Source organism: Corapipo altera, unplaced genomic scaffold (assembly GCF_003945725.1).
Source record: "Corapipo altera isolate COAL_440 unplaced genomic scaffold, ASM394572v1 0, whole genome shotgun sequence".
Lineage (NCBI taxonomy): Eukaryota > Metazoa > Chordata > Aves > Passeriformes > Pipridae > Corapipo > Corapipo altera.
The window spans coordinates 50,581,122-50,607,911 of NW_020884872.1; the positions used below are offsets into that span (position 1 = coordinate 50,581,122).

The following is a 26,790-nucleotide window of genomic DNA, read 5'->3' on the forward strand; positions in this document are numbered from 1 at the left end:
TGCTGGGCACCTCAGAGATGTGGTTCTGTAACTTTTTGGTTAACAGTGCTAGAAAAAAAATATGTTCGCTTAGTCCTATCTCACACTCTACCAGGTTCTCTATCTGCCTGACTTTAAGTGAGTCACCTTAGTTACAGAAGAACGTAATAACTTTTCCTTTTTTAATGCATTTTAGGCAAAAGTTGCTACAGTCTGTGTTCTAAGTGTAGGAGTTCTATGTGAAGTGAAAACAGGTGCTCTGTGAACACTTAGGTATAGTAAACCTTACCCTCTCTATCTCGTTTCAGTCCTTTGCAACTCATGGTATTTCTCTCCAGGCTTTTTGTCCTTCATTAACCATATCACAGTGGTAATTTATTAATACTTGAATCCAAATATGATTTTTGAGCAACTGGCTCTTGATGTATGTCAGAAAGTTCTGTTTTTTGGAACATGAGCACCTGTAGACTGGAAATTGAGTGCTGTTAGCGAGGGATCTGAAATTAACCATTCTGATCGTCAGCTACCTGAGCAACAGTTAAGATATTTTATTATGAATGATCAAGACTCACGCAAATAAAAGATAAGGTGCAATGTCTGTCCTAGCATATAGAAATTCTTCAGTATAATAGACGTAACAAGCTTTCAGTGCAAGCTGAAAATTTCAAGTGTCCTCTCTGGAATTGCTGCCCTCATCTTTTTCTGTATGCTGTTGTAACATCCCAGTCTTGGTTCATGAGCTCATTGGAGGGGTTTTATGTTAAAAAAGGTACAAGGCTCCCAAAACCCACATGAGGTAGTTATTAAAGGAGGCCTTCTCGGTTCTTTTAGACCTCAAGACCACCCACAAGAGAAACACTATGACACTTCTCAGGGGGTGAAAATAACACATAAACTTTGGAAAATAAGCTAACTTGGCAAAAGTTTAAAACAAGCATTCAATCAACATATTGCATTTCACAAAGCTTGACTTAGCAAATTCCAGCCTATCTATGGTTAAATTACCCAAATATCAAGGAAAGGAATTAGGAGAAGAGGAAGAAGTGAGAGAGAGAGAGGGGCACATGGGAGCTCTGTCAGCCATGTGGAGCTGGGTTAGGGGCTTCAGGCAGTGTGGTGTAGGGTTTCAGGTGTGCCAATGTCTAATAGTCATTCTGGGCTGGACTAAAGGGACAGGATGGTGGTGGGGATGGGGCAGTGCTCCTTATGTGCCAGTGACTGACAGCTGCACCAGTGGCTCTCAAGGAGGCAGGTTATGGGGGAGCAAAGCACCATTCCCCCTGGGCAGAACCCAATCAGTCCTCTTACCCCCACCCCCCCCAAGTTGTTTCAAACCAGTAATAACTTTTTAATAACTTTTTTCAGTCCCTCACAGCTATATAATGTTATTGTATGGTAATATGATTCTTCTGACAAAACATAATTATCTTTTTAAGGTCAGTTAACTCTTTTTCCTTGTTTAGTCTTGCTTACTGAGAAGGCAAGGAGAGGAAAAAAAAATAGGACAGAAGTCTTTCCATGTCCCAACAAGAGTGCATCCTTGAATGTATTTCCCACATGTGTAGTGTATTTCTCTGTGCAGTTTCTCCATACAGTTTTTCTCCCTGTTGACACACACTTCTGTGGAAACTCCTAGGTTCAGAGGGAACATTAGAGAGAAGTCTGTTTTAACTTCAGCCAAAATCTTCATTTCATAAACCGTTTTAACACACAGTCAGTTGTGGGGTGAGGAATCTGAACATCTGCTGTAGTTACTGATTTCATGTTATTCCCTCTGTTATTTTGAGCTGCTGAGGGACAAACTCTCTGCCGTACTTGCCCTGTATGGAGATACTGAAAACTGTTGAATCAATCCAGTTCCTTAAGACTCAGTGACAAGTTATTTTCATTCTGTAATGGATGTGTAGAAAGCAAGTTCTTCCTACCTGATCGTTTGTGGTGCAAACAGGAGTGTTGGCAGTAGGGCCTCCAAACTGGTGCTCATTTGCCAGCCCCATTCTTGATTTGTGCTGCAAGGAGCTTGTCTCATGCCTGTAATTCAGGTTCGTAAATACTGCTGGTGAAACCGGTGCTCTGGCCAGCTAAAATTCAACATCTTATTTTCAAAGGGTGAAAAGTAAACTGTCTGAACTCCTAGCTGTAGGTTTCCTTCCTGTGAGTTGTTAGAACATGGGCCATTTTATGGACAGGACATGCACAGAACTGATACATTCCAAACAAGTGTTGGTTTGGGTAGTTCTTGGCATCCTAGCATATAATTAAATGCAGATCTCAGGAAAGGGAGATGTAGTAACAGAAATGCAGAAATTTCTTTACTTGAAGCCAGGTTCCTAGCTGTGAATTTATTACCTCTGTACAACTGGCTTAAGACCAAAATTGCTATGGAATTGTTTCTACTGGTTTTCTGTTAGTCTTTTATTGGCTTTAATTTACAAAATATTAATAGAACCTCTTTTCCTATTCCTTTTGCTGTCGAGGAGACTCGAATACTATTAGCTCTTTGTTTTACAGAAGGTAAGTTCTGTCAATTGCACAAACTTGCTTTTTTTTTTCCCTAAGAATCTAGAAGCTGCTTCTTCCTGTAGATCACCTAGAAATATAAGAGCTGCAAAAAATGCTGGACCACTTAGCAATGATTTGGAAGAATGTTAACAAGGATGGTTGAAAGCAACCAAGGGTAGAATAGTAGGTAGAACAAGTATGACCAACAGTCAAGCTTGCTGACTTTCACTAGGGTTAACTGCATAGTTAATCTTGGAGTTCATTGTCACACTGAAATATGTTAGTGCTGTCTTGAATCTGTTGCATACTGCTTACAAGAGTGAGCATTCTTGAGTGAAATGGTACAACAATAGACTTGCATTTAAAATCACCCCAACTGAACTGCAAAATCCTGTGGTAAGATCACATTCCCATTTTTATGGCAGTGTACCACACCTTGTATAATGCTTGCTTCTACAAGGCCTCCTGTATTATTGAACAGGTAAGTTCTCAGAGGTGTAACATAAAGCTTCTGGAAATAATTTGTCATTTTTGAAGAGGGCTAGGCAATGATTCTATGGATTCATCCAATATTGACTCTCTTTCAAGTGAGATCAGTAGGCAAAGGAACAGATTGTCTTGTTTTGCAGGTTGAGCAAGAGTTTGCTTTTACCTAGAGGTGATGATGGGAAAAGGGTGTATGTTTGTAAGAGGAAGGAGGCTCCTGCAAGGGGCAAGTACTGCACACAGATCAAGGCAAATTTGGGATAAACTGGACTGCAGCTTTCTGAGGTCATACTGTGGAATGTACAATTCAGTCCAATGATGATTAAATATACCTCTCTAAATTAAGACACATTCAAGTCTAGATTGCAGTTTTTTACACTAGTAGTAAGAGGAATTGGAGTGCTTTCCTGCACATGTATTATGTATGATAAAATACCCACACTTAATTTCTCGGTAATGGAAATGAAAGCTCTTCCTCCATGAAATACCAATGCCACTTTATTTCAGAAATAGTGAGTCCTCTGGAATAAAGTTTTTGCACCACAGGTAGTCCTATGCAGCAAACCTTTTATGTTTATAGCAACAGGAGTTCTGTGCTTCAGCACAAATGTACTTTTCTGAATATGGTTTACATTGGTTTCATTCTGTTTACTCTAGTCAGCCTGATGATGCCAGTTAGTGCTGCCAAGAGCTCTTATCACTCTCTTAAGGGACACGTAAGAACTGGAACCAGTGTGACTGACTTCATTCAGAAGATTTGCCTAGCTTGCTTGCCTAAACCTCTAATACGTTCATATGTTTGGGACTTTCCATACTAAAACAATTGTAATGTTTAATATAAATAAGAGTAAAATGATCAAAGGTGTTTTTGCTGTTGAAAGAAGCAGCAGGTGTTGTGAAGTTGTGTTGAGTGGGTTTTTCTTCCCGCCCCAGGCCTAAAAAAGTGGGTTTTGTTTGCTCCATGAATTACTCATGTTCATGACCCAATAACAGAAGTTACACTGTTACCTGCAGGATCTTATTACAAAACGCTGGCCCCATCTGAGCTATAAACTAGTGAATTGTAGAAGGAGCATTTATCCCTAGTCAGATTATCAAAGAACTATTCTAAATTGAATGGGGTTTGTGTATTTGTTGTGTCTTGTAATTTTCTGATATTCTGGTTTTCCATGTGCTCTTCTTTTGTATTCTGTGCTCTAGCAAGCAGAGATGAGCTTCAATCAAGAAAAGTAAAACTGGACTATGATGAAGTTGGTACATGTCAGAAAGATGCCATAAATGTTTGGGATAAGAAGTTACTAAACTGCAGAGCCAAAATCCGATGTGACATGGAAGATATTCATTCCACTTTAAAAGAAGGTATTTATGTAGGAGGGCTTTTAGCTATGAAGTCTGAAGATTGTATTTTTTTGTTCCTTTTTGATACCAGAAGAAATCTACCATCAATACACGTTTTACAGTAGCAAAAAATTACCTTCACAGGTGCACTTTCTGCTGCCAAACAGAAAATTAGTTCCACTGTGTTTGCAGCTTACAACGTCAGCAATGTAGAAGCATGTATAGTCATACTCCTGGAAGTAGCTTCTTGTTCCTACATATTGCTACATTCAAGATTGAACTTGGAGCCTCTGTGTCTAACACTGTAACCTTCTGGTTTCTGATCAGTGGATCCAATGGACTCTGAGTTTCAGATGATCTAATTTTACTTACTTACCCAGAAGGCTGGACCACAATGTCTCCTGTGGACTGTGCCCAAAACCTAGGGGAATCACAGCCAAGCTTTGGAGAGTCAGAACGACCACATCTTGTAGATTTGGAATATGGTTATTTAGTATTCCATTTTCTGGAGTGAAAGACTGGGGATTTTGGCTTGAAGTATGTGGATAGCCATAGGCCAAGAGGGTATCCTAAGGGCCTTGTTAGTATAATGCAGATATTGGGTCTGACTATACTGCTTTTTCCTCTTCCATAGAGTCTTATATCTGTGTTACAGATGCTGAAAATAATTCAGTGTAATCTGGCTGTGGTACAGAAGGGAAGTTTAAATTGCTACCAGAGTGGTTCAGCCAAGATTATGACAAAGCAAATTCTTGTGTTGTAGCACTAAAAATATCCCCTCACTTGGGCCTCTTGCTTTTTGACTTACCTGCAGGTGTACCAAAAAGTCGTCGGGGAGAAATATGGCAGTTTTTGGCTGTGCAACATCGAGTCAGACACAGGCTACCAAACAAGCAACAGCCTCCTGACATCTCTTACAAAGAACTTCTGAAACAACTGACCGCTCAACAGCACGCCATCCTTGTAGATCTAGGTATGTCTGTTTTTTCTGACTTGTTCTGTGGGTCTTTGAGTGAAAACACACCAGTCTTAACAGAAGATGTTGCTGTAGATAGATGCTATATGAGCACCACCACAGGATACATTCTGTGTATGCCACTTAGTGTCCTCTAAGCAGATGATTTCTGAGTTTATGCCATTTGTATTTATGCTCTTCTACATCTGTTTGAAAAGAGAACTCAGTCACTTCTGCAAGTTCTATGCAGAGGAGAGTAGTAAATGAGCTCAATGGATAAAGTTGAAAATCAGTGACAAAATACAGATTGGCCTGACTAAAGGGAACCTGCATATGAAAAACAAAGAGAAATGATCTGTGGGAGGAAAAGTGCTGGTTGTCAGATGAATTGGATTGGGGTTTTTTTTCAAAAGAATTGAATATCAACAACTCTTCTCTTTTTGCATCAGGACGCACATTCCCTACACATCCTTACTTTTCTGCCCACCTGGGAGCAGGACAGCTATCACTCTTTAATCTCCTGAAAGCATACTCTTTGCTGGACAAAGAAGTGGGTTATTGTCAAGGAATAAGCTTTGTAGCTGGAGTGCTGCTTTTACATATGAGTGAAGAACAGGCCTTTGAAATGCTGAAATTCCTCATGTATGACCTTGGATTCCGTAAACAGTACAGGCCAGACATGATGTCACTACAGGTAAGTCAGTCCTTCCAGAGCAAACTAGAGTTTTAAATTACTTTTGAGCTCTAAGGGGTTGCTTATGTTCTTCAGGGCCTTATGAAGTTCTTATGCTGTTTGGGATATTGTGAAGTGCATGTGTATTCTATTGTCGACCCCCCTCTCTGCCTCTCAATTTGAAAACAGAGAAGTTCAGGAGTTGCAGACTTTTACTGTCACACATCCCCATCATGTCCTGTTTGGAAATTCTGCTTTCTCTGCTAATTTGCTCTTCCTTTCATTTTTCTTACTTCTCTCCTATCCTTATGCCAAAAAAAATCCCAAACCCGATATGCTTGCATCTGTATGGATGGAGTTTAGAAATTAATTAGATTTTTTTAAATTTTTTTTAATTTATCAGTCCATGAGCACTTGGATGTAGATTTTTCTCTTGTAGCCCCAAGTCAAGCCAATAGTGACACACAGTGGCCAATCAGTGTACTTCACAGGCATTTGTACTTTGGGCAGCTCTGCCTTGACGCATAGTTTCATCTTTTTCTCTCATTGTTCTCTAGTCCACCACACCCCTCAGTTCAGAGAGAAAACAGAAGAATTTTTAATCATTTGATTTTCCTATGCAATGGTGCATGCTTTGCAATATTATTTAACAGCTAGCTACTCAAGACTGTTTAGAGGTCTTTCAGATCTATATAAACTCCAGGTTTAAGGTTTGAGAAATCTTTCACCTTGACATGCGGCTATCCACTGACTAGAATAACTTACATGCTATAAACCCCTAATATTATAAATGGGTATACCACTGCTGAGTTAAAGCTTGTAGTCCACAGTGGAGAAAACTAAGAGGCAGATACAAAAGTCTACTGGTGTTTTTCACGTTACCTGCTTAGCAAACGCTTAAAATTAAGTAGGAATTTAAAGGAGAGTTTGAATCCACTTTTCATGACCAACCACTTCAGGTGCTTATTTGACAAATGTCCAGAGCAATGGAATAGATTGTAATTAAAGAAATTGTATGTGCTTATTATAGAGGAGTGTTTTTCTGTGGATGTAAGTATGCTATAACAAGTTTTTTATTGATGAATTAAGGGTGAACAGCCATAAGTAGCATCATTTTACCTCCTCCATGTTCCATTCCACCCCACAAATGTGTTTTAAACCTGTGGGGATCAAAGTGTGATAAATACATGTTTGTGGGTTTTCCCCTAGATGATACTCTCTTAGTGTTTGTGTGTTATACTGCATTTGTAGATTTCCAATAACATCTGATGATTTGAGAGTATTCATATGTCCAGGATTTCACATTTTGGTTTAAATGAGTATTACTCTTTCATTGCCAGAAGCTTTTAGTAAGAACACTTTTAAATTTGAGAAAGTTTACCACTTGTAGTACTGTTTGCCCTTTAAATTAAATGACCTTACTTTCCCCACAGTTTGCTTCTAGGCCAGTCTTCTGTAATACACAAAAGTAGAGTTTTGTCTGCTCAAGACAAACTAGACAAGACTTAGAGCATCTTACTAAATTTGGTTTGTTTTCTAATAGGACTAGAACATTTGCATTTCCAGTATTGAAACACAAGTAAGCTTATAGGCAGAATTAGCTTCAGTCCTGTAGAAGAAAAATGTTGTATGGTTCTTTAGGATAATGAAAACTTATTTGACCTAATTTTTTTAATTGTTGTCTGGAAAAAGTAGTAATCTAGATCCTTAGTTCATAGTTAACTAACTCGGTTAGTGGTACAATTCTAACTTCACATGTAAATGTGTTTTGTATTGATACTGTACAAACTGTACTTAATTGGTATCTTTGGCAATTAAAGCAAGGGCTCAAATGCATGCACAAATTTAGCTGATTTGCCTAAATGAGATGTGATCTCTCTGCCTGTGGACACTGCTGACTAACCAGGTAGTTAGTGCAATCAGCTTTTGGTAGAGAAGGATCATGAACTCTAGAAGTAGGAAAGTAGCTGGATGAGTCATTTTCTTATTAAGGAATGGATTCACCTTAAGCAAAAGCACTGTTGACAACAAAATTGTACCTGACAACTAATCAATGTCTGCTTCTCATCTTCTGCTTTCTGAAAGAAGCATTGCTCTGTGCTGTGACTTACCATGTCATATAAACTATCAAAATTGCAAGGAAATAGTTTGCCACAGGTGGTATTTTTAGCAATGAAAAGCACCTTTTAATTGTTTTGCCTTGCAACCTTTTATGGGTTGTATAGCAACACTTTTTGCATCAGTATCTTAAATTCCTCAGGACCATTGGAAGATGTGCTGAGAAACATGTATATTGGACACTTCTGTACATAATGTATTCTGTGGGTACAAAAGCTATCTAAAGTGATATCCTCAGTAGCATAGGAGTTTTAAATGCAGCAAAAATATGGCAAAAATTCAAAGTCCGAAAGCTGCAATATGTAAATTTACTCATAAATAGTTCAACTCTGTAATGGAGAGTTTTGACATCTTGGAAGAGGTGCCTTTACTTTCATTGCTGCAAGACTGAAAGTTCTGGTTTGTTGATAAAGTTAGAGCAATATTTTCTTTTGTTACATTAAGCCTGTGAATCTGAAATGATACTTTGTTAATAATTAGGTTCAAACTGTTCTTTGTTATTGGATGCTGTGTTAGTTTTAATTCATTAGAGGCGGGTTGTTTATCTGTGAGTAGATATCACTCAAAGCCCCAGGCAACAATTAAGCTTCATTTTACAGTGCTATGTGTACTGGAGGTAATTTCCCTCAAATTAAATGTGAATGATTTGGAAAGCTGAGTAAAGCTGAACTTTTCTTTCTTTATTTCCCTCCCCCCCCAATCCCCTCATGCACTGTAGATTCAGATGTATCAGCTTTCAAGGCTTCTACATGATTATCACAGAGACCTGTATAATCATCTTGAAGAAAATGAAATCAGTCCCAGTCTTTATGCTGCACCGTGGTTTCTTACACTGTTCGCATCTCAGTTTCCATTAGGATTTGTAGCCAGAGTATTTGGTAAGAAAGTTTATTCTATTGCAGTAATAAAAAGAACAATGTCCATTGTGTTTTGAAACTCTCGGGAAGTAGTTTTCTACATACTGGGGACATTTGGGGTGACCATTGTGGGTGGCAAGTAGCAGTGCTTTTCATGGTGGGATGTCAGCTCCTTTTTAAAGAGGAAAACTGAAAGGTATTATTTGAAACATCAGACTTGAGCAGTTAATTTTGTCTTTTCATATTAGCCAAGAGACTTCTGAAGTGTAAACAGCAGAAAGTTTATTGTTGCATTTTATGCATCAAGCATGCAGTTTATGTCCACAGAAAAGTTTAATTTGCAAATTGAAAAAAGAGAATGCATTTGTTTTGGAATTCTGATTCTAAAGTGCTTCCTAAAAATTTCCAGCAAATTTGAACTTAAAGGCTGTTTCAGGTGTTCATGTATGTATTGAACAGTTTCTAAGTCTTTGTATTACTCTTACTCCATTTAGATAGTCTTTTAATGATACATTCCTCTTCAGGTAACATGTACTACAGAAGCTTTAATATTTTTTGTGCCTTGTAGTGTTTACTGTATCAGGATGTCAAGTAATTAGTTTTGTCTTCTTTTCTTATCAGTAAGAACTGCCACCTTAACCAAATCTTTAGTAATGCAGCTTTTTTTTTTCAAATTTATTTATTAATATAAAACTCACTGTGCTCAAATATACCCCAAGAATCTAGGAGCATATGTTATGTACTTCCTCTTAAATCAGATTTTTTTTCCTTCAATTTTTCTCTTTTCACGTGGTACCCTTTGTCTTTTCTTAAGAAATTCTACATGACTTTGTTTCATGTTTTATTACTGGAGTGTGTCAGGTTCTCAATTTGTTGGGTGTGGTGATTTTGGGGGGAAAGGGGTTTGGCTGGATGGTTGGTTTTGATTTTAATTTTTAAATTTTTTTTTTTTACCTAATCATTTTTCCATTACAGAGGTTTTTTTCCTTTTACAACGAACTTTTTTTGGCTGCTGTTATTGTGATCAAATGACTGGTCTAACTCTTTTTCAATAGTGTACCAATTGCATGAATATCTCTTTCCCAGTGAGATTATTGGATTCCAGGACACTCAAGTGTGGTGAAAGGGATCCAGACTCAAGCATTTTTTGTTTTTATTTTTTGTTGGGTTTTGAGTTTTTTTGGAAATGAATTTTTTAGGGGTGGAGAGGGAGGGAGGAAAAGAGAGTCATTGTTGTTTCTCTGTAAATGAGTTGAAAAGGGCATGTTCCTGGTGCTTTGGATTCTCCGCATTTTCAGTGTCATTTGGGCTATTGTCCTATACCAGGGACAAATGTCTCTACCATTCACAAATTATGTTTATGCTGTTTGAATGTGCATCATAGACTTGAGAAGGGAGACTTTTACGAACTGCATTTGAGGGAGATGGCAGCCTCACTGGTGTCCTGGTTTCATCCTGTGATACTGGATTAGGCCAGGGATGACCTCTCAGCATCAGGATCAGAAGTTGGGTTTGTTCAGTTGCATAGCCCCAGACAAACTCTTTGTGGTGTGACAGAGCCAGCAGCTCAGGAGGTTTATTTGAACTACTCATGTTCTATGTTCATCTCAGTAATGCTTCTGAGGCAGAATTTCTATGTACTGTCACCAGGACTCTCATTTCTGTAGTCTTTGTCTACTGACCTGCAGAGCCCAGGCTTTCCCTTCAACATCCATATAATTACACCTCAAAGTAAGGGTTTGGGGCTTAGGTTATGACTAGTAAGATCACTACATGTTATTGAAAGTAATGTGATTGGTTATGGAATCTACATGATTGTTTAAGGACTAGCTTCTGTCAGTATGTTGTGTTATGATCTGCTTCCCAGTTGCTTTTCAGTCACAGATGCACTTAAAACCAACCAGCTAGCAGTTCATTACTAGTCTGTAGCAGACAGTGATGAAGTGCTTATTGCAGGTAACTGTTACAGACATAAAAGGTGCAATATTTTCTCTCACATCTGTAAGATGAAAGAAGATTTTTATATGCTTTAGCCTCATGTTGAAATAAGACAGATTGCTCTTCTGAACTGAATACATCTTCAATATGAGTCATTATGAAGAAAAACATCCCATCAGATATATGTGTTTGTCCAATGACTCTCCCATTGTCATGATACTCTAATTATTTTTTTTTAGACATTATTTTTCTTCAAGGAACAGAAGTCATATTTAAAGTAGCACTGAGCCTACTTAGCAGTCAAGAAACAGCTATAATGGGATGTGAGAATTTTGAGAACATTGTTGATTTTCTTAAAACCACTATTCCAGATATGACTCAGCCTCAAATGGAAAAAATTATTACTCAGGTAAGGATGTTTTTCTCTTTACTTTTTTCCCTCCATTTAGTTTACTTTAAAAGAATCATGCCTAAACTATATGTAAAAGTCTTCTCAGTATGTTCCTTTTGGTTTGAAATGCAAAGGAGTTGTTTTCTCAGTAACTTGTATACAAATAGGATGTGATTGGATTTCAATGGGTTTTTAACTGCAATTTTAGCAGGTCTTTAGTTGCTACCTCGAGGTTCAGTAGAAAGTTCTTTTGTGTCCCAGCTACTGAAAAAACATGACTTTGCTATAAATTTCCCCTCACCATCAGAAGGGTAGAAGTAGCCTGTTTTCCAAACCTAAACCCAGCTGTTGCTTCCTGTTGGTGATTGAGCAGTCTAACAGTTTGTGATGGGAAGCACAACTTGCCATGGTGGGAAGAGGCAGCATCACAGCAACTTCCCCTGCTTGTCCTTCAAACTTCCAGCTGTACAGTGCCAAGTACCCATAAGAACTTTTCTGACACCTCCAACTTAAAACCCTATAACTTAGGAGGCTGATGAGGCACTGCTTTCATGGTCTGTATTAAAATCAAGGTCATGCAAACTTTCTGTTGTTCTGTGGATGTCTCTTCTGTCCTCCTGGGGATCACTTTTAGGATGTCCCCATGCAACTTCTCACCTCAGTCCTCTCCTTGGAGGAATCAGATTTGGCAGGTGCCAGAGGTAAAAGTCCCTCAGGACTGATCTCTGCCTTTCCTGGGTATGGGCAAGGAGGACTTGGAGTAGTGTTATTTCATCAGAATTATTTCAGCTTCATGGCAAAGGGCTAGAATAGGAAAGAAACAAAGAATTACTGCTGCTTATATATGAAAAGCTTCTTGAGAAATACTGTCAGTGGCTGGAATCTTCATTTCTGCATCATCTTCCTCTGCACTGAAGCTGAAAATTGAGAATGAGCCTCACTCTAGTACCTTAACTATGAACCTGTGAACAGTTTCCCCCCTTCAGATGGTAGCTCGGAGATAACAGAAGGGCTCTAAAAAACTATGTCCATATGCAGGAGTGCAGTTAACACTGATGCATTCCTGTGGCTTGTTAATGTTTGAATGTTTCAGATGCTGTTAGTTAAGAATTCATTTTTACACAACGTGTAGATCTTCATTTCCTCTTTGCATTGACTGTGATTGCCATGCTAAACCTGTGTCACACACTTTCGTGTCTCTTCAGAAGTCATTGATTCTAGCAATGATAGAGGTGGTAGTTTGATATTTTTAATACTATTAGAAATCAAATCTCTACTCTGTGCTCTGCATGGGTTGCAGAGCAATCATGCTGTGATGAGCATGGTAGAAATCTGTGGCTTTGTGCAAAGCCAGGTCTGATTGAGTAAAGAATGGGTTATGTTGCCTGAGCAGAAGTGAATGTGGTTATAAGCAGGTCAGCTCAGCTCTGAGAGTAAGGTCGCCTGCTTGCCTGTGCTGTGGTCTGATGTTGAGCAGCCTTCCGGATCTGCATTCGTGTGTAGACTGCCTATATCCTATTGTTCCCACCTAGGCTGGCTGCAGGGGGAGTTATTTGGCTGTCTCAGTGTTGTAATTCCCAGAATCATCCTCTTAAAATGGATAATGAAAGAAAAATATAGACATTATGCAGATCTGTAATACAGATTAAGAATTGACCAGGTAGCTACGTAGAGGAAAATGGCACTGGAACACTATATATAATTTTAAGTTTTACCTCATTTGAATTACCTGAAGAACAGCGAAAGTAATGCAGAATTTGTCTTTTTAAGTGATCCATGTGTGTCTTCTGTTGATGGAATATTTGTGATCTCTGGGACAAGGAACAATCCTAGTCTAAAATATCTGGTAGTTTTCAAAAGCTGAGAGGCTATGACTAGATAAGGGTCATGTGGTCCCATCAATATTAGAGGCTCAGTTCCATAGTCTTAACAATACTTTATCACCAAAGTATCCCAATAAGAAAATAGTGTGTCTTCATGCAGAGAAAGAACACAGGGAAACTGTAATCATGAAGAATGCTTTTATAGAAGTCTGTAAATGAGCACTTAGAAATCCAGTTTTGAAGGTAGAGTTGTAATAAATCCTGGATTATTCTTCCTCATATGATGCTGCTCCAATCACAATCTGGTGAGACTTAAATTTAAAAATTTTGTCTTGAACTTCTTCATATTCCTGAGCAAGAGTGGATAAAACTTTGTCATATTATAGAATTCTTAGACTAAATTAGACTTTTCTGCTGATACATCTTGCTATAAGAGATGGTATTTGGTAATAGTAAAAGGCATGATCCAATTTATTCTAAAGACTGTGATTTATTATGGCTGCAATCAGAACTCTAGATGTTAAAATGCTCCTACTGTAGACTTCCCCTTAAAATACTTTCTTGAAGGGAGCAGGAAAAGCATTAATTTAATCAAGGAGAGTTGACTCTTAGTCAAGCATTCATGTGGAATAAGTGCTCCCTATTGTAGTTAAAAATTGTCTTTTCTCTCATGGCAGGTGTTTGAGATGGATATTTCAAAACAGCTCCATGCCTACGAAGTAGAGTACCACGTTCTTCAGGATGAACTGCAGGAAAATGTGAGTCCCTGTGAGGAAGGTGAACCCCTGGAGAAACTGGAAAGGGCAAACAATCACCTGAAGAGACAAAACATGGATTTGTTGGAGAAGCTACAGGTAAATGATTTAAGACTACAAAATCATAGAGTAGTCATTTCTATGATTTGACCATTAGAGTTGAAAGTGGTTTTTTAAATGTATTTGGGAAGTCTTCTAACTGCAAGACCTTATTCAGTTAACCAGTTCTCTCAACAGTGATTTACTTCTGTTAGACATACTTTAAACTCCATTGTTATTCCTGGGAACTTTCTTTCTTGATATAGATTTCTCTTTTCCCAAAATCTCTCTACTCTTATCTCCCATAAAATCCATTGGCAAAACTTGTGTATCTTACAAAAATAAGTTCTCTGTCCCTTCATCTGTTTGCTTTCCTATTGGAAAGTTTTAAGAAATAATCCATAGTGCAGTAGACTTGCTCTCTCCAGGCCTTTCTAGGCAGTATCATTTTGTTTCCTTCTGCTGAAACTCATAGTCCTACTTTTGGTAGGTGGTCTCTCCTAACAAGACTTGCCTTCATCTGAATGCCCACCAGATAAAGTTATGTTTTAAAAAATTCCTGCTTCCCTTCACTATTCACCCTTTGTCCCCTAGCCTGGCTAAGACTTGTTTCAGATTTCGGTATGTATTGTCTTGCATTTTCTTGAAAGACAAGTTCTTGTTTTTTCATTACCAGGCTATTTCTTGATATATTGGTTAATTTGAACAAGCACTTGAAAGAGCTCAAAGAGCACTTTCAGCTTCTGAGACCTGAAAATAGAAGAAAGCAAAAAAGGAAAAATCAGGTCCTCATTATTTTTGTGTTTATGGGCTAAGGTTGCTGTGCTGTGCTCTTTTGATATTGAAAACAGGAATCGCTTTTTCCCTTTTGTTGGTTTTACTTAGTTATTTCTCTTTACTTATTTACTGCAGCCTAGGCTTTTACCTCTGTTATAAAATTGCACCAACAACATAGAATAATTGAGAGTGACTGATTTGAAAGGCTCTATTGAAGCTCTTCTGTTCTTCCAGAGTGCCATATTATAGTGCATCTTTCTCAGTTCCTTAACTTCCTCACCTTTTTGTTTGTATAGTGTCTTCATTCCTCTGCTTGGGCCCTTTCCTAGGAACAATCAGAATTTCCCCACTTCTGCAGAGGGACATTTGCTATTGCTGAGATCCAGGGTTTCTGTCGACTAGCCAGAGGAAGCTGTAGGTCTTTTATTGGAGACTAGGGAACACTATCTGCTTCTAGACTTAATGTTGAGGTTCTCTTTCCCTCTAACCTCTCTATCCTGCTAATTTACTTTATTACGAAGGTTTCCCATTGATTCATCACTATCAGGCAGGTCATCTCTTCCAGTGCTACTCCAGCTGCTGATTTCCTTTTTATCCCTGCACCTCCAGTTCCTTGTTACTCTCATCTGTTTCTTGCTTGCTGCAACTTGTTTGTCTCCTTCCTTCTGTAAAGCTTTCAGAAATTCTTCAGGTTGATCTAGTGACTGTGTGATACACAGTAGGCAATCCTTGTATTGTCTACCTACTCAGATGTCTTTTAGAAATAGCTATGTTATTCTTTCTTTAACAAATACTATCATCATCATCCTGGCTAGGCTTCGCGAACAAAGATTTGGGAAGGACATTTGCTACAATCACACTGGTGGCTAAAAAGGCCAATGCGAGATAGACAAGTCCGGTTGCAAAAGGCACAGCAGAAAGACTCCTTAGGTGGTATCAACAAGACACGGTTCTTTCTGCATTGTCTTTTCTCCTCGAGAGTGATCCTGCGTGCATTCTCAAAAGAAGCAGCAGCGTTATAGATGGTGTGTCTCCAGACCTCCTGATTGGAGGCCAGAGTAGACCAGTTATGTTGATCAATAAGGCCAAGGCTGAGATGTTGTTTCAGGGAGTCCTTGTATCTTCTCTTTGGGGCTCCTGTCTTGGTGCAGCGAGTGGCAAGTTCACCATAGAGCACGATCTTGGGGAGGCGGTGGTCCTTCATCCTGGAGACGTGCCTTGCCCATCGCAGCTGTGTTCTCAGTAACATGGCCTCAATACTCGTACCTGCTGCCTGTTCTAGAACAGACGTATTAGTCACGTAATCTGACCAGTGGATGTTTAGGATTGTACGGAGACAGTGTTGCATAAAGCACCTCCCGGACAAGATGGTTTAGGGTCTTGGTGTGGGCCTTCAGTCGCCTTAGATTGAGTAGGCTTCCATCAGTACGGTATCAGATGTAGATACCGTCCTGATCCTTGAGGTCTGCCGTGGCCCTTTGGAGCATCATGCTGAAAAAGACTGTGAATAGGGTTGGTGGGAGAACACAACCTTGTTTCACACCATTCGTTATTAGAAAGGGCTCAGAAAGTGCATCACCATATCTGACTTCGCCGTGCTGATCCTCATGGAGTGAGATTATCATTTTAAGGAACTTGGGGGGACATCCTAAACGTTCCAAAATCTGCCACAGACCTTTTCTGCTCACAGTATTGAAAGCCTTGGTGAGATCAACAAAGGTTACATAGAGACCTTTGTTCTGTTCCCTACACTTCTCTTGCAGTTGTCTGAGAACAAATACCATGTCTGTGGTGCTCCTGTTGGCTCTGAAACCACACTGGCTCTCAGGTAGAATTCCTTCTGCTATAGCGGGTATTAGTCTGTTCAAAAGTATTCTTGCCAGGATTTTACCAGTAATGGAGAGCAGAGTGATACCTCGGTAATTTGAACAGTCTGATTTAACTCCTTTCTTCTTATACAAAGTGATGATGACTGCATCACGAAGGTCTGATGGTAGTTCGCCTAGTTCCTAACAGCGCACTGCAAACTCGTGAAATTTAGCATGGAGTGCAAGGCCCCCATGTTTCCAGATTTCAGGTGGAATTTCATCAACCCCAGCTGCCTTCCCAGTTTTCACCTGCTGTATGGCCTTAAGGGTTTCTCCCATAGCAGGGGCAATATCCAATTAATTCTTCACTGGTTGTTGTGTGATGGACTGAATTGCTGAGTCTTGAACTACACGGTTGGTACTGAAAAGAGTCTGAAAGTGTTCAGACCATCGATTCAGAATGGAGGTTTTATCTGTCAGAAACATTTGACCATCTGCACTAAGTAGAGGGCTTTGGACCTGGTATGTAGGCTCGTATGCTGTTTTCAATACCGTATCATAATACTAAAAAAAAAGCTATTCAGAATGTATCAATTTATTATTGTTTACAGGTTGCTCATGCTAAAATTCAGAGTCTGGAAGCCAGCCTGGAGACTATTTTGACTCGAGAGAACAGAATGAAGACTGCAATTCAGTCATTGGAACAGGAGAAGATAATGTATCAAAAGACTCTTGAGCAGATAGTGAAGTATTTGCCAGCAGAAGCATTGTCTGACTGTGAACTGCTCCTGAAGGAAGTAAACTACAACCCAAATAATAAAATAAGGAGTAAGCCATAAACCAGGGCTCTCTAGGCAGCACCACTTCAGAAAAGGGAATGAAAAGATGAGTATGCTGCTTTCAATAGCTACTTAGCAATAGGCAATGGTATTATCCAAAACTAGTGCTGGGACACTCATAGCTACAAATGGGCCTTCAAATGTCTATATGCAAATTCAGGCTATTAATTTTTTTATGATTATGTAAATAAATCACAAGGGAGAAATAAAGGATTCTCATATGTAATATTGCTGAGTAGATGTATATTTAGACTTCACCTAAAGGAAAAGAGAAATTTCAGTAGACAAAACCAAGATAATGGTGATCAACAAATTCAGTCTGGATGTGCTTCTTCTGTAGTGAAGTGAGGATAGCGTGTCTTTATATATATGTATATTGAATATGTTGAATAATACTTGAAGAAAAAAAAAGGAGAATGTAATTTTCCCTCCAAAGGGCAGCATGTTTCACATATTCTGTGGAAAATCTGTGTGAACTCATGCGTGCCTCTCTTTTAATTCTACTGACATTGTGAGCACAGACCAATAAGCAGAACAAGTATCATGACTTGATTCATACAGAAAAAGCTCTAGTGCCATCAGCTGCCTGGGCTGCACCAGTCAGCAATGTAATTCCACATGCATGTTAGAACTGGAAACAAGAAGCATTGCATCATAGCTCCACCTCCGTAACTCCGAGCTAAGAAATAGGTATCTGTTCGCACTCGCAGAACTTGCAAAGCCAAGAGCTAACGGTGACTACTCCTTTCTTTCTGGCCTGTTTGCTTCCACCTGTCCTGGGGTTGGTCATGACGACAGGAGGAAGGAAGCACAGCTGTGGGCTCTATTTATTCTGATGTTAATTTTCCACTGGAGACTTGCTGTCATAAGAGTTAAGCATGTAAGGGATTCTCATTTAACCAAAGAAATACTGCAAGAAGCCTTGTCTTATTGTAGTGGGAGGCAGAAAGTGGTTCTTAAATTCTATTTGAGCAGAAAATTGAGGTAGGTTGCAGGAAGTTGAGCGTAAGTGCATAAGAAAGGACCAAGCAAGTTTCAAATATTATATACCTTTCAGTTTTCACATATACAGTGGATATACATGTCAAAGGGGATTCTGGAGTACAGGCACAGTTTTAATAACTCTTTCCAGACTATTTCTGTTTAGTACTGCTTTGTGGTCTTCTTTTTAAAACAATAGTCATGTATTTCTGCGTTCTGGGCAGGTTAGATAAACTCTGATTGTTTCAAGGGAGAAAATATGTTTATAAAGGTATGAAAAGTTACATATAGATTTGAAAATGTTTTTGAGAGGAATTTTTGAGAAGGCTTAGACAAATGTGTAATAGACAAGTATTTTGGAGTGCATGTCTGAACTGTTAATTGAGTGTTACGGTAGCTCATGTTTGTCACTGTATTTCAGAAAACACTTATTCTTTTTAGTAAGAAAAACAATTAAGCAAAGTGCCAAATCCAGCAGTGTCTTTTTGCGTAAGATTGTCCAATTTAGAAAGCAAGGACTGAATATCACTGCTTTCTAAGTTATATGCTTTACGTTAACATAAAAGTGAGAAGCAACAATGCTGATTGGCTGCACGCTGCTGTGGAATTTAGAGGCTTGGGCTTTCCTGGGTTTTTTTGTTGGTTTTTTTACTTCCATGATGTTTTATTTGATTAAAGATAATTGATTTATGTAACAGACTTTCTTTTTACATTTGGGGTGAAAGGTCTCAACACTGTGTATGAAATTATGTGGAATCTGTCTAGATATTTCAAGAATGTTGTATTGTACTAAGTGGGAAAATGCCAATTGAAAAGGCAGTTTTTTGCAGTTTTGTTCAGAGTAAGTTTTAGCTGATGTGTACATAAAAAAACAATCCCAGGAACTGCAGCAGCGTTTATTACAAGGAATCAAGGTTATTCAGATACATCTTTTTTTTAAAGATGCACTGAATGTGCTTTATCCTTTGTTTCACTTATAAAATTTTTCATGTAATGCCTGGAGAAATTCTAATAAATGTCATTGCTGCATTTCCCATGGCCTCTGGCTAGTTTTATTTTTCTACACTTCAGGTGCCAATCTCATTTTCAATATTACTGTTCACATGAAATATGAAAAGGATCTGGTTTAAGTTTCTAGTTGTGGGGAAAAAAAACCTGCAGGATTTGTCAAAAAACCCAGAGTACAAGGACAGAAATTGTCAGGGAAAATAGTTTTTTCCATTCTTCTTAACTGAAGATGAAATTGTTAAAAGGTATTTTTGTTCTGTAGCAGTTCAGTTAGTACATATGCCATGCTGTGCATCTAGCTTGGGAGGAGGAAGAGGACAGCATAGCAACACAGAGGAATAAACTACAGAAGTAAAGTTGCAATGAGGTAAGTGCCTCATGGTTTTAGGACATTTATGATAACATTTGTATGCTGAATCTCGGTGTGCCTGGCCACTGGGTTTAGGATGTGTATCTTTAAGTCTGCACTCAAGCAAGCATCCTCCAGATTATCTTCAGAAGAATAATCATCAAGATTATCTAGAAGACTGAGCTCTTGAGGAAAGAGTATCTGCTGTTTTCAGAAACGGGTAACTTAGACTGCTTTCTGCTGGCAGAGGGCTTTTTTAAAAGTCTGGGAAGACGTATGTCCTTGTAGCTAGCAAACTAGCTGGGAAGTCAGGAGTACCGCTTGCCAGGAGTAGAGCTGAAGTTAATCAGTCTGGTAAGAAGGGCTAATGTAGGAAACTCTGGTATTCGCATCTGTTACAGATGGAAAACCCGTCCATAGAGTTAGTTGTTTATTGGGTTTTTTTCTTTTCCTAAAACAGAGAGCATTTCTCTCCACAAAATTTATTTATTTAAGGTTCCTTAGAGTTGCTTTTTTTTTCACTTTTCTCTAAAAAAACCATTAGATTTTACTGAAAATAGACCAGACTTTAAATCACAAATCTAGATAATTTCAAGCGGTTTGATTGTGCCCTCTTCACATTTCTTTGCTTAATATCAATACAAGAAAGCTGAACAATTTGTAACATACAAAAGAATTTCAGCAGTTTGATCCAAGAATTTGATATTAGTAGTGTGATCCAGAGAGTCTACCTTTGGACGCTTATTCTAAACCTCAAACTGTATAGGTATTAATTGGAGTAGCCTTTTGTGTATTGAGGTGAATAACCCCAGGTACTGTTAATAGTGATTATCCACTCAGTCTTTGTAGTCAAAGATGAGTTTTGACAGGCACGTGCAGGCTGTAGCATGTCAAGCTTTATACCAGGCTATACCATCCTTTAGAAGAATTGTAATTGATTCTGTATTTCTATGGTTCAGTTTTTACTGTCAGTGTTAGCTATTGAATGCATTTGATGTATGCTTTTTCTTCCTCAGTCTTTCCAGGGACTAGAAAGAACAAAATTTAACTTTCTTTTCCAAAAAAACATATAAAATGTTTAGCTATATCCTTCCTCCAGACATCTAGTGTGAAAGGGATAGAATTTATATGCTTAAAGTTTAACATGTTAACTCTCTCTATCTGAAAGCATATGAAACTCTGCAGTGACAGTAAAAAGCTGGGCAGTGAAGCAAAGATGACTGTACCTTCAGCACCTAATGGGTTGTATGCTGACTGGCTTGCAGTGAAGTAGAACCTGCATGGATTGGCAGTTGGTGTTCTGCTTGGGTTTATTTTAATGTTGACCTTAGTTGTGGACCAAAGGAAGGGGGCTGCTGGCAGTGCTTCTTTACTGAAATGTTCTATTGGCATTTGCTTTGAGTTGAGACGTTTTCCAGTCCATTACTGTTCTCTTTAGAAGTCTTGCTCAGCAGCCACTTTTTAAGAAGGGATTTGAGAATTTTGCTTGTAGGTTTACCATTAAAAACCTTCTGGAGCTTATCCAAACTATTTCTGTACTCAGATTGCAACTTACACAAGTCTTCATTGTTATAAAAGAAGTAAGAAGGTTTTAATATATAGGTTTTATTTTTGATGAGAGCGTGTGCTGAGAGATGACATAAATGCCATACATCTTGTCGTGCTGGAACTTACATGGGAACAAGTATGCTGTGTCTGATGCATCCCTGGGCACAGTTGTCCCTTTTGCTGCCACGGCCACCGTTGGCTCGTATATTGGCTCATACTCAACTTGCCATCAACCCAGACCCCTAGATCACTTTCTGCAGGGCTCCTCTCCAGCCTCTCATCCCCCAATTTGTACGTATGACCAAGATTATCACATCCCAGGTAGAGAATACAGCACTTGCACCTGTTAAATGTCATACAGTTGGTGATTGCCCAGCTCTGTAGTCTATCTAGATCTCCTCATAAGGCCTCTCTACCCATGAGGGAGTCCACAACTCCTCCTAATTTGTTATCATCAGCAGACATGGGGACTAGAGATACTCTGGGGCACACTGTGAGGTGCAGATCCAAGTTAGCTGAAGCCTGGGAGCAGCCATAATGTCACTGTGCAAAGCTGGCTTGCTGAACACCCAGGAACCAGTTTATATTTGTCTCTGGGAGTGCTGGCCATCACCTCCATGCTGCATTTTGGGGTTCCTTGCTGCAGATGAGGTCAAGCCTGGCCTGTGGACTGAGCGCCCATTTGTCCTGTGCAGTTTGTGCTCCTGCAAGTTGTCTTCCAATTTAGTGCTACATGCTGGGACAGCATTATGATGCAAACCAAATCAGAGAAAGTAGGGATGAGTGGGAGGTTTCCTTCAAAGTGCACACTCAATTCTAACCAAAAGGGCCCAGTGCCAGTCAGCATCCCATTGGTACTTCTGAAGGATACAAGACTAGTTTTGTAAGAATCTGCCAGGCTGTCTGCACTGTCCTCTCCATCACTCAGTAAAGCATGATACTTTTTTTCCAGAGCTACAAAAGAACATTTGCCTTCATTTTTTAGTGATCAATCTGATAAAATTGATGCTTCAGAAGAAATTGTAATTACTAAATCTGTGCTTGAATACTGCCCACAAGGTGTCAGTGTTTGTTTTGAACATGCAGCTCGTGTGTATGGTGGTTGCTGTGGCTCTTACTTTAAAGAAGAGAATTGACTTAGTGTCCTGCTTGATGAACCACGATTCTTTATTTGCATGCTATTTGTAATGTGATGTTTGTGGTCTAAGACTTTATTATAATTGAGAGGACTTACTAAGTGGCGTATAGGGCCTACTCAGAAAAAGATGCCTTAGTTGCAGTATTTTATGTCTGGTCTTGTGTGAAAGAATTATGGAAGCACTTCTACACCCTACAACAGCGATATTGTCCCCAGGAATTGGATCCTAGGTGTCTCCTTTTGTACTGTTCTGATTGAGCAGAATTTATGTTTCTTGAAAGCAGCATTGTTGATCTGGTCTCACTGTAGTCTGATTCCACACTTGCTCTTTTAATTTTTTTTAAATAAGGCTTCCTTGCAATAATCTTCCCCATACCCACTGAGTCTCAAATAACCAGTTCTTCTTCCCTGGTTTTCTTTTAATTAATCTTACTGGGTTTCAGTGATAGAAGAAAAATTAAGGATTTGCTCCTAATTTTCCCAGAGCTACAGAGAATGATTTGCTACTTCCATTTTCCAGTTAACACATATTCCTCCTACAGCATTGCTTCCAGAATGAGCATTGCACTCACTCTGAAACGTGGGGAACACATTCAAGTTAACATGTTGTTCCAGCCACCCAGACACAGCTGTTCTCAAATACGTCTGAACAACAAGCGCAAAGCTCCCAACCAGAGCCTAATGTTCAAACCATACTCAGGTAATTATGGCATCAGCAACTCCCTGGGGACCTTTGGGTATAAGCAAAGAGACCACAGCTCTTTCACAATGCGTTTGCATTTGTAAAAGCACCAAATTATAGATGGGCCTAATGGGTTGAAGGTGCTTAAAGCAGGGCCAATGCACTTCATGTGCAATACACCATCATTTGAAAAGCTATCACGTTGTGGAAACATCATTCAAGTGCTAATTTAAATAATACTAACATCTGAAATGAAGGCATGTTCTGACATTTATAGGTTTAATGTCTATTTCTGCACTCTACCAAAATAGATGGGCTGTGGGTGGATCTATGATTATTGCTATGCATAGCAAGACCAAATCTGTGTAGGCAGCTGTTATTGTGCCTGGGTAAATATAGATGAGGGAGAATCTAGAGTAATTTTTTGATGTCACATGTTTATTTAAGAAATAATTAGAAACAATGTTAACTTCAGCAGTGCTTAAGGCTTTGGAGAAGGAGGGAGTGTCTTAAAAATTCAGTGACCAAATATGCCTCCATACTGCATAGCCTGCAGTCCCAGTAGCAGGGATGGAGTTGTGTGGTCCTGGGAGCAGTGATTCCCTGCAGCCCTTTGTCTGCTGAGCAATCACAGCTGTTGAGGCTGGATGCACTGTCAAGCCATCATCCTAACCAAAATTTGTGATGTTTGTCTCCTCTCCCCTTGTGATGATCCTGAAAAATTCAGACAGTTTTATAGGCTGAAATGGGCATTTTTTTTTCCTAACTCCTGGCATTGCATGTTGTGGAAGGAGCAAAGCAGCCCTTTTGGAAGAACATAATTTGTCACTTTTTGCCTTAGACAAGTAAAAGATACATGATGCTTCCTACTCTTAAGGGACCAGTGAAGGCAAAGGAGGTATACTGAACCACTAAATGGTTCACAGTGGCATAACTGCCTTTAATACATGTACTTTAATACATGTGCATAACTACAATAATATGTCCATTGGAGGCCAACTTCTAGCAGTTTTCTGATGGAGACCAATAGATAAAATTCTCCATTAAGATTTTTTTTCTTCTTTCTGTGTATGAATAAACTTGACATAGTGCTGCAGCAAACTTCGGCTTTGTAGGAGAGGGATCAGTGTTTTGGTGGGTGGGAGGAGGAGGGATAGGAATGCAGTGGAGGGTAGCCCAGGTCTGACACTTGACACCATCTCTTTCTGCAGCCTGACCTGCACAGGTGCCCACTGACTTTCTCCTCAAAATGTGCAAACTAGTGTTAAACTCTGTGTGTTTCTTTTTCTCATATTTTTCCAACTTTGTATTCTCTGCAGGAGGACAGGATCCTGCTGCATATCTTTTTTCCCTTCATGCCAGCTGGGTCTCACATGTGCAGTCATTTCCCTCCTGTTTGCATTCTTCACAAAGATCTTCACTGACCATTTCCTTGGCTTGTGGGTGATGACCAAGCCTGCTGGAGAGACATAGCATCAAAGCTCTTGTGTTTTTCTAAGAAATGCATTTCCATCAGCCCGATGGGCAGCAGCGTTGCTTCCCAACTCTCGTGGAAAGGCAGAGAGTCTTGTGTGACATTTCCTTGGGGTTAGTTCACATGCTCCTGCAGAGGTTATGCACAAGCAATGCCAGAGGATGCTTCATGTGCCTGCTACAGCTGGCTCCTCATTAAAGGTCCAGGTTTTGGATATCTGTAACACCCATGTCTGTACATAAAGATGTTGAGACTTTTTTTATCTGTCTCTCAGTGGAAGTGAACCTGATGCAGCTAAACAGTGCTGGAGGAAACATCAGTTGAGGGGACTGGAGATGTGTAAAGTGGTTGTAATGTGGGAGGGCAGGAAAAAGTGGAATAAAGGTAGGAAATTGTAAAGTAGATGTGACAAACACTTCTGCTCTTACAGCAGCTTATTTATACCAGAGCACATGATAGCATGCCAGTTTTTGAGGATTTCTGATTTCTTGACATTTGTCCTACTTACCTCTTACAAAAAGTATGTATTTTTCTTAGCACCACCTGAAGTGCTCATAGCATTCTAGAGAGCCAAAGCACTGAAATGACACAAAGTTGCTAAGTGGAGAGTCCTGCATTTGGAAATGATATTTATTTTGTGATGTAACAGAGCCTAGAGAGATGCCACAACATAAATCTGCTAAGACAGCAAAATACGTACACTGTCCCAAGAAATTTACCATTAAATCAAACAGGTGGGCAGAAGGACAGGAGTGAGTTGATAAGAAGAACAGCTTAGGCCCAGGACAATTATGATCAGTTTAGGCAGATGTACAACTATATTGTAGATGCCTGTTTTTAGAAGTGGGAAGACTTAATTTAGCCTTGATCAAGCTTTTTGGTTCAACACTGACTTTGTAGAGACATCTCCAAACAGTAAATCTTATTAATCTAATTTTGACACCTACCTTTTTCTGGCTGTGGTGGGTCCTAAAACATTTGCTCAGTCCTTTCTTCTCTCCCATCTACCCCATAATATCAGCAAGAAAATTTCCTCTATATAATAACTTAATGCTTAGCACAATTGTTAAGGAAGTGAAAAACCTGATTTCTAGTCAAAAATGCATCCTGGAAAAAAAATGCCAGGGAAAATATGTAACATGGACAGCCTCCACAGCCTGTTTATTCTTATACTTAGAGATTCAAATAATGAGCATGACTGAACTCTCTTCCCCATTTATGGCATGCTTTGAGGGAAATTATAATGAACATGCTATTAAACAAAACATGAATCCTCAGGCTATCTGGGCTATGGCAGATCCTCTGCTCCTTCAAGTGTGCATAAGTTTCTCTTCCTGCTCCCCTGTGTGAACTGCAATCCTGATAGGACTTTCCAGCCCATCCTTGCTCCTAGACACCAGTCAGGATCTCCAGCCGCCATGTTAGGGAGGGCAGGAAAAGAAGAGGGGAGTGTGGTGCTCTCACTGTCCCTCCACACATGCCAAGACCTGAGGCACTGCTGTTCTGCAACTGCAGTGTCATCTGAGCTAGTAGTTTTGGGGTTTTTTATTATTGTTTTTATTTCTTCCTTTTATTTCCCCTCATCCCAGGGGAATCCAAGACGAGAGTCTCAGTGTAAACCTCTGAACACAGAATAAACTGTAGTCTGTCCTGTGTTTGATTAGGAAAATGAATAGCAGTAAAACTTTGCCTGGAGCTGCAGGGAAAAGTGAAAGGGAAGGATTTGCTGCTGCCTGGAGCTGCACAGAAAGGTGAAGGAGAAGGATTTGTTGCTGCAGATGCCTTAAGTAGATTGAGCATGCTGGAGTTTGGGGCCTAGTTTAATATACCTGTCGTAAAATAAATGTGTGGTCTATCACCCTCTGTAGTATGTGCACAGCAGCAAACCACTTCAGACACAGCTAAAAGTGTAATGGGCCAGAGGCAGGGAAGAAAAGAAGAAACAGAAGGGAAGGAGGGAACATGGACTGCAGGAGAGAACAAAGACTGAGGTTGCATTAGGTATGTGGGGAAAAACATGTGCCACTTTTCTTTGCATGCTAGATGTGCCTCTCACCATGAGGTCTGAAGCCACAAATCAGGTTCACAATCTCTCTCTTGGGCTCTTCCAGCAACTCTCTCCAGGCTGTAAACATTTCAATGGGTACTGCCCTTTCACAATAGAGCAGAAAGCAGGGAGCAGAAAGCACCTACCAACAAAATCTTTGATAGACGTAAAACACACCGATGGCACCCACAATCACTGCTCCCCACAAACAGGGTTCCTTTTCCCACAGGAAACAAGTCTTATGTTAAGTTTTGCCACAGACCCAAAGTCACTTTAGCACTGAAG

At 39.5% G+C, this 26,790-nt stretch overlaps 1 protein-coding gene across 6 annotated transcripts in view; it reads left to right on the forward strand.

The window, feature by feature from the left end:
- TBC1D4 (TBC1 domain family member 4) overlaps positions 1 to 19,293 on the forward strand; it is a 100,543-nt gene extending 81,250 nt beyond the window's left edge. For 4 of the 6 annotated variants that reach the window (XM_027646697.1, XM_027646712.1, XM_027646730.1 and 1 more), the window contains 8 exons: positions 2,491 to 2,493; positions 4,168 to 4,326; positions 5,120 to 5,278; positions 5,710 to 5,954; positions 8,770 to 8,929; positions 11,086 to 11,255; positions 13,738 to 13,914; positions 17,051 to 19,293. In XM_027646697.1, the coding sequence (XP_027502498.1) occupies positions 2,491 to 2,493; positions 4,168 to 4,326; positions 5,120 to 5,278; positions 5,710 to 5,954; positions 8,770 to 8,929; positions 11,086 to 11,255; positions 13,738 to 13,914; positions 17,051 to 17,278 (1,301 nt within the window). In that variant the 3' untranslated portion in view covers positions 17,279 to 19,293. The remainder of the gene's footprint in view (positions 1 to 2,490; positions 2,494 to 4,167; positions 4,327 to 5,119; positions 5,279 to 5,709; positions 5,955 to 8,769; positions 8,930 to 11,085; positions 11,256 to 13,737; positions 13,915 to 17,050) is intronic. The other 2 variants (XM_027646704.1, XM_027646722.1) reach the window with 1 other exon arrangement.
- The last annotated feature ends 7,497 nt before the right edge of the window (positions 19,294 to 26,790 follow it).